Source organism: Mytilus galloprovincialis, chromosome 11 (assembly GCF_965363235.1).
Source record: "Mytilus galloprovincialis chromosome 11, xbMytGall1.hap1.1, whole genome shotgun sequence".
NCBI lineage: Eukaryota > Metazoa > Mollusca > Bivalvia > Mytilida > Mytilidae > Mytilus > Mytilus galloprovincialis.
The window spans coordinates 54,719,043-54,734,092 of record NC_134848.1 but is presented as its reverse complement, the minus strand read 5'-3'; the positions used below and the strand labels follow the sequence as shown (position 1 = coordinate 54,734,092).

Here is a 15,050-nt window from a genome sequence, read left to right as displayed (position 1 = left end):
CACTTATGAAAATATTTTATGCTTCATTTAAGTATGTTAAATTACTGATAGTTCGTATCCAGTCGTCGTGGTGTAGTGGTATGTGTCTTGGCTTGAAATGCTGAAGGTCTTGAGTTCGAATCCCAGCATATACCCTGGATTTTTTCTACGTAAATTTTGATAGATAGTCTTTTCTGTATAATTGATTATAAGTTTTATAGTGGATTTGACATTCCCGCCAAAATGTTACAGAACAAAGGAAAGCATGCATAACAAAGAAACTCAAACTGGGGTGATCTGGTAGGTACGATCCGGCTCAGATCACCCCTGTTAGAACAAAGGAGCTGGGATGTAATTCTTACAAATTGACGAAAGGTACGTATGATTGACGAATCATACGTAAGACTCGTTTTAGGGATCCTTTATTTTGACATATTTAAATAATAGTCGTGGAACTTCGGACAATTATTGTGCATGCAACGACACTTATTAAAATTGGATTTTTCTTGAGATATATTTAGGATTTCGGGACGTACGATAGGTTAGACTATTATGATTATTGATTCCACCAGGTCGTCGGAGATAACACTACAAAATTTTCTAGATATAGAGTAGTCAGACGAACAAAATGCCCCTAGAAGACGAAAAACCGGCCCCTCCCCCACTCTTCAATATTACGATGTTGAACTGTGTAACCTAATAAAATGTCAAAGCAAATACATTGTCTTCTTCTCTAACAGAAACACAAATACTTCCTTGATTCAAAATTTGGAACGCTCAAAATAATAAAACGAAAATGAAGAAAACAAGATGATCTTCATACTATGCCATATGCTGGTGCTCGTTTCATAACTTTTGCCCCCCCCCCCCCTAAATGTGTATATATGATACACCGGAGCAATGGAACGGTTATTTTAGCGTATAACTGCGTTTTGCCTAAAGTCCTGAACATTCATGAAATATTAGCCACTGGACGATAAGTGACAACTTCGCGTCTATCTTCCAAACATGTGTACTGTTAAATCGTCATTATAAAATCCACAATATATATATGGTGCAAAATTGTAGATTTATTTTCTTGATAAACAAAGTCTTTTTCTAGATTTATTCAACATTACTTTTTAAAAACATTGTAGCATCATTTTTTTTGCAAATCTCGATATTCCACTTTGATAATTTGCAGAAAGTGTACTGTAACAAATAAAAATAAATGTGAATCTTGTCGTTAAATTAAGACTAACATACTTCAATAATGTCATTGAAATGTTAATCGTGATACTCGTGCTTAAAAAAATCCCGCGGAAATGTGTGTACTCGTGGTTTACGTAAGTAACGTATCGGACGTAAGTGTATTTGACACAATTTTTCTCTGTTTGATTATATTAAAATCGTGTATTATTTGCGATATTATTTTTTTTTTTAAATAAACTTGATTTAGAAAAGAATGCTGTTTTACTGGATAAAACAAATACTCTTTTAACTGTTATTGTAGAAATGAAATACGTGCTCCCTTTACGTTCGTTCGTACCTTTCGTCAATTTGTAAGAAAGCTCTAATAAGACGTATATACAGAACAATAACATAAAGTCTACGAAAGATGATAAAATTGAAAAATGTTGAGGTTATTTAGTGTACATAGTCCGAATTTACCATTGAAAATATTTAACCTGCTTTATTAAAATATTGATATTTAAAAAACGTGGGCTTTTGAAGTTAATTATTTTATTTTTTGTTGAAATGTGCTCCTAGATGACAAGGTGGTTTAACGAGAAAAAAATGTATGTACATATTTAAAAGTATCCTATTGTACATTCTATTAGGTTAAAAACGATAAAATCTTGCAGAAAAAAATGTTCACATCCTCCATTGAATTTTGCTTACAAAATCCGCTTTTTATATAATAAAACACAATTTTTCCAGATAAAAATTGTAAATTTGTTAAAATCAAACATTTTGAGATGCTCTTTATATATTTGTATATATCAGTTCAAAATTATCCAATTTCTATGTACTAGTAACATGCATATCAACTTCATCTTTTCATTTTCCCGAATAAACATGGGTTAGTTCAGTATATTAAGAAAATTTAATATCAGAACATCAGTACTGATAAATTGTTGTGTATTTAAAGTTGACCTGATAAGGATGGCCATGAATGTTCGTTATAATTCTTGTTTTGTGATAATTGTGTGTGCACTTATATCAGGCAAGTTAAATTAAAGCATTTTATTTACTCAAAGTAAAATTTATTTTTAACATCAGCAAATCATACTTATGAAGTCAGTTCCGAACCACTTTATGTAACAACACAATGTAAATATAACCATGCAATATTTCAATCCCGAAGTAAGACATATCACCTGACCTTGAAACATTGCTCTGACTCCGAGCCGACCAGGCTTTGCTCTTACTCCTTAATGCCTCCTACTGAGTGGAGAAGTAGCAAATACCAAGTTTTTCGTGATATGAGTTCGAGGCCACGACCTGTCACACTCGAGGCGAACACGCTACCACGAGACCAGTAAGGCGGTTCACGCTAGCGATAAAGGATGGCAAATATAATTGCTATACAACTAGAAATGATGATGATGATGTGATTGAACAACAACTACACTGTATTAGTAATACATGTTTATAAAACCAATATCTCATACGTTTTAATTCACTCGGTACGTGTAACTAAATACAGAACGAACTTCAGTTACGCCAAATTACCAACAATTAAAGAAATGAAAACATGTGTACTGAATAAAACAAATACCATAAGCAAAACTTGTGTATACGTCGTCTATTTGTGCACATGTTAAACATGGTTTAATATTTCTACACATTTTTGTTTAGGAACAGCATCATTAACATGCTTGTCCTGTCCCAATAACTTAGCTCAGCCACATGACTGTAATCGTGTAACTAGATGTGGAGATCACGAGGTATGTAATATTTGTAAATGATTGGTACAATTTCATCCAATCAACGCTTTACTTTAGCTAGGGTTTATAAAAAAGGGGCGAAAGATATCAGAGGGACAATTAAACTCATAGAAAGAAAATGAACAGACAACACCTTGGTTAAAAAAAGACAAAAAGTTATACAGAAGACACGACAAAGAAAATAGTAGACAATAAGCAACAGGAATCCCATCAAAAAACTAGGGTGAATTTCAGATGCTCCAAAAGGGTGATGCAGATCCTGTTTTACATGTTGCATCCATCTAGTTTCATGTGATATTACAAACCGGGTGAATAGTCTTTATTATTTTGGGTTTAATTAATTATGTCTATGCGTATGCGTGCTTTTATTCATGCCAGTCCTATTTAAAAAAAAAAAGGGGGGATGACTGTTGGGGGGTCCTTGACATTTTGTATACGCTGTTTTCATCATAATATGGTGGTTAATCAGGTGCTTCTATCTTGAATTGTCACCAGTAGCACAAGTGTCAAAAAACTTTTGGAGCTTGCGTGCGTGTCACTGAAGATATTTCATCATTTTCATATAATTATATTTTTAAGACTTTCACATATTTCTCTTCAGAAATGTTTTACAGACAGATTTGTAACGGATGATGGCCATTACTATTTTAAGGTCGGCTGTAGAGATATAGATGTGAGTTGTACACAATAGATATAGGAAGTTGTGGTATGAGTGCCAATGAGACAACTCAAGTCACAATTTATAAAAAGTAAACCACTATAGGAAAAGGTACGGTCTTCAACGCGGAGCCTTGGCTCAAACGTCTTTATCTTAAAACAGGGGTTTGTCTTCCGGGTTGGTTTAGATCATATTTCAAACAAGAATTTGTTTTAAATCTGCTTCATGTGGCGCATGGTTTAGCATTAATTGCCATCCATTAAAAAAAGTCCTTCTGTCAATGTTATCCCATACTTTTTTCTTAATTGTAAGTAAAGTTGAGTTTTGGGATTTCTAGTTTTCAACTGTAAATGTAATCATCCCTCACAGCTAAACTGATGTCCAAATTCAAAATTTAAAAGGATGCAAGTGCAAGTTAGAAGCAGACCAAGGAGTTTCCATATTAATATACCCAAGTAAAACCCTAGTGTTGGTTGGTAAGCGAAGGTCGTACTGAAATCATGAAAAAGGTCAAAAGGAAATCTTCATGGTAATAAGGACCTTGACACATGGAACAGACATTTGTCTATTTATTGAAGAATGCGACGTTGTACCGGTATCAAGGTATATGAGAACAATATCTGATTCCATTGAAACCATAGACCAAATATATTAATTGTAGATCACTGAACGGTCATCAACAATTCACAAACCCCATATACGTAGCAAGTTGTTAAAGGAGTCGATATTAAACAAAAATGTGATATAATTTAACATAGAAAAAAAACTAGCCCGATTTAAACTACAATGATATATTTGTGCTTTATGTTGGCTTTATATTAACGCTATGTACGCTTAGGCTTGTAACTCACATGTTTTTCCTTTTTTTGACAGATTTTTTTCTATCAATCTATGGTAGAGTGCAAATCGCCTGTTTCACTTGAATTTGGTTTATACATTTTTAATTTCAGATGTGTGTCAACCCCATCGCCGTTGGACGACGAAGAGACATAACGTTATGTTCAGACTGTTGTAATTCTACTCTATGTAATGCTGACCAACACTGTGGATCTCAAGGTAGGGCTTTAATTGCAAGTATTGTAAACAACCTTATTTTCACGGATTCTTTATTTCTGGTTTAGCCCTTTCTAGACTATTTTTCAGCGATTTGATTTTGAGACTCTCAAACTAGCTTCAAATAGTTAAGTTAAAGTTATTGACCAAGCAAGTCGGTATATAGGATTTAATATGCATGGCTCGTCTGACCCTACTTAACCCGAACGACGAAAGAGTTCGGGTTAAAGGGTCACACGAGCGGTGCAAATTAAATCCTATATACCGATTTGATTGGCCAATAACTGTTTTAACACATGACGCAATTAATGTACGTAAACGTTTTAGAAATGTGGACGATTTCCACAATCCACGGATACTAGGAAAGTTTCTTGTAGGGTAAAGAAAGGGGAAAATACAACTTTGGTATGTTTCAAATTAACTTTTTTATATATATATATTCAGACTTCAATGATTCTAAAATTGCGATTATATGGTCGATTTTTTGTTATCGTTTCTGTTAAATTTACTCCAAATTTTTATTTAATTAGTGACGATTAAATCGGTGTATGTAAAAAAATATCATTACTGAAAGGGTTATTGATTTTGGATTAATTGCTTTTGAATTTATTTCCCTCAATGATATGCTTAGAGAAAGATGACCCAAGGACGATGCTATATTACCTAAATTCAAAATGTTAAATAAACAAAAAAATACTTTTCGATTTTTTTTGTACGCATTCTTGAGCCTGTCAAAAGTCAGGAAAAAGTGAAATCACAAAAATACTAAACTCAGAGGAAAATCAAATCGGAAAGTCCCTAATCACATGGCAAAATCGAATGACAAAACACATCAAAACGAATGTACAACTGTCATATTCCTGACTTTGTACAGGCATTTTCAAATGTAGAAAATGATGAATTTAATATGGTTTTATAGCACTCAAGCTCTCAATTTGTACATGTACGACAGTCTCATCAAATTACAACCTCTGGCTATGATTTTTATGCCCCACCTACGATAGTAGAGGGGCATTATGTTTTCTGGTCTGTGCCTCCGTTCGTCCGTGCGTCCGTCCGTCCGTTCGCTTCAGGTTAAAGTTTTTGGTCAAGGTAGTTTTTGAAGAAGTTGAAGTCCAATCAACTTGAAACTTAGTACACATGTTCCCAATGATATGATCTTTCTAATTTCAATGCCAAATTATAGTTTTGACCCCAATTTCATGGTCCACAGAACATAGAAAATGATAGTGCGAAGTTCAGGTTAAAGTTTTTGGTCAAGGTAGTTTTTGAAGAAGTTGAAGTCCAATCAACTTGAAACTTAGTACACATGTTCCCTATGATATGATCTTTCTAATTATAATTCCAAATTTTAATTTTGACCCCAATTCACGGTCCAATGAACATAGAAATGATAGTGCGAGTGGGGTATCTGTGTACTATGGACACATTCTTGTTAATTTTAGTTTCTTGCGTATATTTCGGAGTTTAGTATGACGTCCATTATCACTGAACTATAGTATATGATTGTTAAGGGGCAAGCTGAACACACCTCCGGAGTTTCTCGCTGCATTGAAGACCAATTGGTGGCCTTCGGCTGTTGTCTTCTCTTTGGTCGGGTTGTTGTCTCTTTGACACGTTCCCCATTTCCATTTTTAATACTATTCAACGCCTTATTTCCAACTAGATGCATATGGCCTAATCATTAAATTGTTCTATACTTTCTTGTTCTAAAAATCATAAAGCACGTGTACATTTTCTGAAGCCCAAGCAGAATGAACATTCATACTTAAATTTCATTTATGGAATAAAAATATTCTAACATCTAGAAATTTTAAAACCGTATTACAAATAATATTTTTCAGGCATCAATCTTAGAGGTGGAAACTTGTGTTACAATTGCCAGACTGGAACACTCAGACCGGATGACTGCAATACTATAACCCTGTGTTCTAGCCAGCAGGTAAATAATCCCGCATTTCAGGGGGGTTATAGTAATATATTTTCGTCGTTTTTTTTGGGGGGTGTTTTTTGCCTTGGCATTGTTAGTTTTCAACTTATATGTTTAAATAACCCTTTTGTATCTTTCGCCATTCGCATAGATTTATCTGAAACTTTTTTGTATTACTTGACACATTGGTTAGCTAATTTTTACATAAAACTTGATATTCGTTTTATACTTGAAATGTATTAAGAAACACACACAGCGGGTGTCTTAAGTAATGATTTGCATAGTTTGTATTTCTATCATGATTTCCATGATAGAGGATTGCTACTCACAAGGAAGCTATTAAACCAAGAGTTACAAATGGTGAAGTTGGAATCATCCCTTCGTAAATTTTTACGGACGTCATCACGAGTTTGTTGACCGTTATGGAAAAACCGTTTCACAGATGATATCGGATATGTTCCTTATGTCGTAACTACAATACACTTTTCCTTTTCACGAATGTGACCTACCGAATTAGACTATTTACCGGATTTGTAATAACATAAGCAATACGACGGATGCCACATGTAGAGCAGGATCTGCTTACCCATCTGGAGCACCTGAGATCACCACCAGTTCTTGGTGGGGTTCGTGTTGCTTAGTCTTTAGTTTTTTATGTTGTGTCTTCTGTACTATTATTTGTCTGTTTGTCTGTTTATTCTTAGTCATGTCTTTGTCAGTTTATTTTCTATCTATGTTTTTCACTCTCCCTCTGGTATATTTCGTCCCTCTTTTGTAATATACCATTTTTATCTAAGGTCATCTCGGTCAATCCTGCTGTGATTTTATACGGGTTTTTATACCATAATGGCTTTTAAATGTTTGGGTTGGAGGATTCATGATGAAAAGTCAATCTATGCTACTAAAGCAAGTGACCGTTTTCATTGAGCCGTAACTCCTCTGAAACCATACAAAGTCGGAAATATTTGTGATATGACATATAAATGTTGTGTTTCAACTTCCTACATTTGTCTTTGAATCAATCTTTTTTCCTCAGAGAGAGCTAATTTTGGAGAAAATGTCCCAATTTGGAGACCGTTGTCGATCCGTTTTGCTCAGTCGACTGCCCGCGAAATTTAGAACATCTTTGTTTTTACATGGGCATCTGTACAGCGATTTCGCGGGCATTTGCTAGTATAGAATATTTTGAAACAAACACACATTATAAAAAGTTATCTTCATATAAGAGAAACCTTTTCAGACCAACTGTCCACTATTTCACAAATAATACTGTTGTATTACTGATCTTTAAATTTAAGTCGATTCTTTTTTTTTCGTAGTGAGAGAGATAATCGTCTATATATTTAGTTGTTCACCTTCCGAGTATTCTTACAAGCATGTTTTTTTCTTAGTAATTAGTTTCATTTTAACTCTAAATAATATTCCAGGATTGAGGCAAATATTTACACTCTATTCATCTTTTTCAGTCCTGTCAAATTCAACAAATTTCAACATTTATTGGAGAAAGTAGATGGAAATCGGGCTGTCAAGAAAACACGGTATGAATGTAAACAAGTCTATTTGCGGTTTACAAAATAGAGGATTATTGCAAAAAAATAATCATCGAAAAAAGAAAAGAATAATGAGATGCAACCGATTACTGAAAAATTAAGGTGTATCAAGGATATACATGCAAGGCATTGATATGATTTCAAACTGATTGTCCAACCCCATTTATGGTGGTACCTAACACTACAGGGAGATAACTCTGCAAAGTCAGCTAAACGTTTTAATTACGTAGTGTTGTAAAGGGAATAACAAGCTTCACAAAGATCAAAATTGGTGTTTGTCAAACTGCTATATAACCAGTATAATTTTTCTGACAAAACGGTTGGTTCAAAATTTTTGAAATTTTTATATTTTTGTTAAAGGGTCAAATTAAATACTTTGTCAAAATTTTATCAAAATTAAACGAGCCAAATAAATTTTTGTTAAAGTGTTAGGTACCACCTTAAATACGGTGATGAAAAACACATGTAAAATTTGTTAAAAAAAAAAAGCAGTGTAGCAAAAAAACGCTTCTGTGACACTTATTTTCGGTATTGGGTAACCAAGTGATGTAAGTGTTCGTTTAACTTCCGACGAGATTAATTTAGTGTGAATAGACCGGTTAGGAATTCCAACTTCTTCAACTTCTACTTGAAAACAAGAGCACTTTTTTGTTTTTTGCTACAGGCCAACTTTGGTTTACCCAGTTAATGTTTGCAAGCGTTCAATAATGTTCAGAGATAGTTGAATTTTATTTTACGCCATTTTTTTTGGCCCAGCAACGAAGTTGTCGGTGCCATATAGTTTTACCCTTTTCCGAAATTCCAAAATTCCGTAATTCCGAAATTCCGTCATTCCGTCATTCCGTCATTCCGCAACAAACCATTATACGGAGTTTTTTTCTAAACGCCTTCAGATATTGGGCTGATTTTTGGTATGCGAGTTTTTAAACCATGATGAGTCACAGATCAAGTTTAAATTTTGTTCTACTTGGCTAAATTATGCCAAAATTGGGGGTTATGGACTTTGATAAATTGTTGAAAATCAAAGTTATACAGACTTTTTTCATAACGCTTTCAAATATAGGACTGATTTATGGTATGCGAGTTACCCATGATGAGTTACAGGTCAAGTTTAAGTTTCCTTCCGCTCTGCAATTTTTTGCATATATTTCGGGCTTTGGACAAGATATATTTTTGAAAATCACAGTTATACAGACCTTTTTTCTAAATGCTTTCAGATATTGGGTTGATATTTAGTATGTGGGCAAACCATGACTAGTTACAGATCAAGTTTAAGTTTCGTTTCGCTCTGCTAATTTTGGCCAAACTTTTGGGTTTACAACTTTAAAAGTTGTACCGACTCTTTTCCTATACGCCTCCAGATTTTGACCCGATTCTTGATATGTGAGACTACCATCATGATTGTGTACACATGTGTTATTGAAACTGCAACTTTTTAATGCTCTGCTTATTTTGGCCAAAATTATGGGTTTATAACATTGAAAATTGTTGAAAATCACAGTTATACAGACTTTTTTTCTATACGCCTCCAGATTTTGAGCTGATTCTTGATATGCGAGACTACCATCAAGTTATACAGACTTTTTTTTATACGCCTCCAGATTTTGAGCTGATTCTTTATATGTGAGACTACTATCATGTTTGTGTCCACATGTGTTAATTGAAATTGCACATTTTTCAACCTTTTGAGAACGAGCCATTCGTGTCTCTTTTACACATCTAGTTTTTATTTTTTTGTTTTAGAAATGTCTGAGCATCCAGAAGAACAACACAATCTCGTGTAAAGATCATTGTTGTAGCAGTAGTTTATGTAACAACTACTGTCCAAGACCACGTGAGTGTTATGCAGACCTTTATTTTAACACTTTTAAGATATATCTAGATAATTTACGTAGGACCTTTTAATCTGTCAATATAAATGGGCGTAAAATCAACAATAATATAAGTTATATGGTTTGCTACTGACTCTCTACGGATCTATAGCGAGTTAGTAAAATCCATAGGGGGTGGGGTTGGAGGTCTTATTCGCTATGGGTTTTATTCACCCTCTATGATCCGTAGGGGGTCAGTAGTATAACGAATGTATCGCACACTGAACTTTTTCTAATGAATTTTGTTGAAAAAAAAATAAGGAAACACAATATTAATAGATGACGTCACCATTAACGCATCATGAACCCCTATGAAATTTACTAACCCCGTACGGTTTCATAGATGGTCATCAGTTCAGTTCAGTTTCTTGTATATTCCTCCATTAATTGTGGAGCACTACCCAAAGGATATAGTTTTAGCAATTTTAGCAACTATGTACACCTTAAAACATAAGGAAACCTTTAATTATATAAGATGACTGAATTTGGTTATAATAATCACTAAATAATAAATATCATAATTAATTCATAGGGTTATCATAAAGTTTTAAAAAATATATAAAATTCATATATATATATGCTGGGGTGTAAGAAAATGTTAAGTAACAACTGCATATATTTACACATAAGAATTAAATTGGTCTCAAATTAAACTTAGTTACAATTTTTAGTTAAGACTGCTATACATGCATTAGGATATATAATGAAAATGTTATTTTATAAGATTTATGTAAAATGGTTGGGGTTTGGAAAAAAATTTAAGCTAATTTTTTTCACGTGACGACGTTAAACCAATCACGTGATAATTTACCCACGGTGCGATAAGATACAATAGCTTACTTAAAGTGGTGTGTGCTAGGATTGAGCATGGGCGGTTACTGGTATGCTGAGTGAAGGGTTGACTTACAATTTGTTATATACTACTAAAACTTCATTTACTAAAATTCAATTTAGTTTGCCTGATATGGGTTTTGCTTAAGCCTCCGTCACACCTTACCGGATAGCTCGAACGGACGCCTAACGGATGACTTTTTTAATCCTTTCATGACCGTTAGACGTCCTTCCATATCCGTTGCATGTCCGTTAAGCGTACGTTTTATCCGTCGACGTCCGTTCTGTCCGGTGGAAAATTTTGAGCATGTTCAAAACTTTGAACGGACGTCCAACGGATAAAATGTCCGTTGAACGTCCGTTAGACGTCCGTTTTGTACGGTACTCGTCCGTTTCGTTTCCGTGTTGTATCCGTTACGTGTCCGTTATACATCTGTTGGAGGTCTTGAAGATAAATTCACCAACGGACTTCTACCTGACGTTAAACGGATAAAACGGATGAGAAACGGACTTCTACCGGACGTATAACGTATAAAACGGATGATAAACGGATCTGAAACGGATAAATGCCAACTGAAAATTTCGCGTCAGAAATGCCAATTATTGGTATGTCAGATTTCTTAAGGTACATGAATTCTTATTATTCATGATCGATCTTAGAGTATAGGCACGTCAACACAATCAAGCAGGCCAGACACTGCCCTTTGGCGGAATTTTAAAGAACAAACCAAAACCAGTTACACAGAAACAATTTGAATATTTATGCGATTTACATGTATTATTATTGTCGCCTTTGATTTTTCCGTATATCTTGTTCATCCGTTTTATCCGGTGCGCTTCCGTTATGTGTCCGTTTTATGGGGTACTCGTCCGTTGGATGTACGTTCGACATCCGTTCTGTCCGGTACGTGTCCGTTTCTTGTACGGTTCATATCCGGTCAGTGTCCGTTATGCATTCGTTACACGTCCGTTTTATTCGGTCAGTACATCAGCGGACTCCCACCGGATAACAATTTTGTCAACGGACAACTATTATTTTCATCCGTTCTAAAGGCGTCTGTTCGTGCTATCCGGTAAGGTGTGACCGAGGCTTTATTGTTGAAGGCCGATCAGTGACCTGTAATCCGCTTCATTTATACTCTGTTGGATAGTTGCCTATTAATTAACAATGAAAACATATCTCTTTATATTTTTTTTTTATATATACTTTTCTGTTTGTTTTTGTTTTTTGGGGTGTTTTTTTTTTTTTTGTGGTTTGGTACCGTCTTTGCATATTGACATTGTACTGTGAATTTCCATAAAACTAAAAACCATCCATTCACTTTTTATAGATAAATGAATATGAGTATAGAAGTTGACCTACATGTACAGTTGCTTCAATCCATTACGTTTTGACTTTGTCTTTTGCTCTTGATAGAAACTTGTCTCACTGATAATTATACCACATCTCCTTATTTTACAAAAAAAGAATTTAGTATACAAAACTATATTGTCATCCAGTATATACAACTCGTCTAAACATCAGCCCAACAATGTTAAATCTGTGATTTTGCAAAATTGTTTGTTCTTCCCTCGCCGGGATTCGAACTCATGCTACTGAGATATCTTGACACCAAATCGCCTGCACTGTATCCGACGCGCTAGATCCAGTATATATATACATGCATTTATAGCCATTTACCTGTTTTTCGTTTCAGCTAGCCCACCAAAAATTGTAAATATAACCTGGACACCAAATACTATACATTTCGGTGACGATGTATCCTTGTCTTGCATAACGACGGGAAATCCTCATCCGAAAACGGAATTTCTATTTCTGGTATTTACTAATCGTTATTTTTAAATTACCGGGTTTTTTTTTGTTTTTTTTTTACATTGACAAACTGTTCATTTTAATTATTGGTTCTACTAAGCATCATCGATTAGTGAACATAAAAAAAAGCGTTAAACAAGAGATCAGGAAAAAAGCATATGATCAATTTCTGTATAGTTATGCCGACGTGTGTCATAGAAAAGGACAATTATGCATAATAATTCTTCTGAAGGTTCTTTATAATTTCATTAGTCAGACTAACGCTTATATATACAACCATAGGCCCGGGGTGGGTGGGCTTACGTAATAAAAGATTGTTTGCTTATATAGGGAATCACTGAAGCATGACTGGAGCCCCCCTTTTTTTTTAGGTCAGTCAGTGTGCCCCCCTTATCAAAAGTTCTGGATCCGCCACTAACAACTGGTTTGTTGAAATGTATATAACGTTCATAATTGCTCCTGGCCCATTGCATTTGCCAGTAACGACTAATGATCTATTAATGTTTAATTGTAGTTAATACAAATCATTGTGGTTTTCCGTTTCTGTCATATAAGGAATACGTATACGTGATAAATTGTATTATTTCATAAACAAAATGTTAGGACAATTATGCATAATACTACTTCTGTTTTTCAATCTAAATGTTCTTTCTGTTTGCATCAGGCAGGTTTGTTGAACTGATTTGTTGAAATATTTTTTCAAGACTGCATTTTTGTCATCATGCTCATATTTTTTTTGCCAGGTTTTACTCTAACTGGCGAATGCCATCAGTGTAAAACGATCTGCTTTCCTCTTTGGAATTAACTAACGACCTAATTTATAGTTGTTATATGAAATTAGTATATCATATAATTGTTGTAGATATTTATCTAGTTCAGTATATGTACAGTACGGTTTTGCTCATTATTGAAGGTCTTACGGCGAATAAAGTATTAAGTGTTACAAGGTATAACAAAATGTCTTAACTCGAGTTTGCTATTCGTCTGGATGACTACCTCTTTTTCATTACATCACGGTCACGAAAACGGAATTCTTCAGCCGTGGCATGTTTGTCTCTGTCATATTGCATGCCTATACACTCATGCTCGTGAAAATCGCATTGTATTTTAACTTGGGAACAACTATCTTAAGGGATTTCTTGGTATTACAAGGATCGAACCAAAACTATGTCAACGGATAGCAAGGATATACAAGATTTTCGTAAATATATTTCATTGTAAAAATATATTTACTTTCTTTTCAGTAATACTGTTGTTCAGTTTTGAAATTAGTTGTTACAAGATAATGATAAATTTGTTTTTAAAAAGTTGCTTTTCAACGTTGAGTAACAGAACATATACTATAATCTTACTTCAGCACAGCGGAGACGTAAATAATCTGGTGGCATCTCCAAGTTCTGGAATCCTTAAAATTACCAAGTTCAGTCGCAACAATGACGGCTTCTACAGATGTGTAGCTACCAACGTACTTGGACATGATCAAGTACAGTTTAAAATAGACGGCATATTGTAGTGCAGTTTTGACTAATAATTAGTTCTACTATTATTCTGGTAATAAAGCAATTAAATTTGTGTTTAACATTCTCATTTCAATCCACATTGTTCTGTGCTTTATTCCTACGTATTTAAGTTTATTTCTGGATAAAATGAAATGGAAATGCATAGACACAGATAAACAGGCAGGTATCTAATGTGCAATATTGGACAATGAAATAGAAATGCTTAGACACAGATAAACCGGCAGGTATCTAATGTGCAATATTGGAGAATGAAATTGAAAAATATAGACACAAAAACCAATAGACGTATATAGTTCAGAAACAGTTACTGTTGTGATAAAATGAGACGCAGAGAGGAGAAGGTTTACTTTTTATAAAAATAATAGGACTTGAATTTCAAATGGTCATTAAATATATAGATATAAAAACTTTAAAAAATATTTGATTATTAAGCTTCCTTTAGTAGTAGTGAGTCAAGATCCAGAAGAACAAGATTTAACTAAAAGTCAACTGTACAATGTGTATGATTACAAAATGGCATTAGTAGAGTATGATCAATGTTTCTAATTACAAAATGGCATTAGTAGAGTATGATCAATGTTTCTCATTACAAAATGGTATTAGTAGAGTATGATCAATGATTCTAATTACAAAATGGCATTAGTAGAGTATGATCAATGTTTCTAATTACAAAATGCCATTAGTAGAGTATGATCAATGTTTCTAATTACAAAATGGCATTAGTAGAGTATGATCAATGTTTCTAATTACAAAATGGCATTAGTAGAGTATGATCAATGTTTCTAATTACAAAATGGCATTAGTAGAGTATGATCAATGTTTCTAATTACAAAATGGCATTAGTAGAGTATGATCAATGTTTCTAATTACAAAATGGCATTAGTAGAGTACGATCAATGTTTCTAATTACAAAAT

General features: G+C 33.9%; 1 protein-coding gene across 1 annotated transcript; it reads left to right on the top strand.

Annotated features, from left to right (window-relative positions):
• The first annotated feature begins 2,802 nt into the window (after positions 1-2,802).
• On the top strand, positions 2,803-14,187 carry LOC143051236 (uncharacterized). Its single transcript, XM_076224206.1, has 8 exons — positions 2,803-2,909; positions 3,511-3,582; positions 4,518-4,623; positions 6,465-6,562; positions 8,017-8,088; positions 9,844-9,934; positions 12,500-12,621; positions 13,973-14,187. The coding sequence occupies exons 3-8, from the start codon at positions 4,518-4,520 to the stop codon at positions 14,126-14,128; spliced, it is 645 nt and encodes a 214-aa protein (XP_076080321.1). The 5' UTR covers positions 2,803-2,909; positions 3,511-3,582; the 3' UTR covers positions 14,129-14,187.
• Positions 14,188-15,050: the final 863 nt, after the last annotated feature.

Coding starts and splice junctions, on each gene's coding strand:
- LOC143051236 (XM_076224206.1), top strand. CDS start 4,518: ATGTGTGTCAACCCCATCGCCGTTGGACGACGAAGAGACATAACGTTA. Junction 6,563..8,016: donor CCCTGTGTTCTAGCCAGCAG/GTAAATAATCCC, acceptor CATCTTTTTCAG/TCCTGTCAAATTCAACAAAT. Junction 9,935..12,499: donor CAACTACTGTCCAAGACCAC/GTGAGTGTTATG, acceptor TTTTCGTTTCAG/CTAGCCCACCAAAAATTGTA.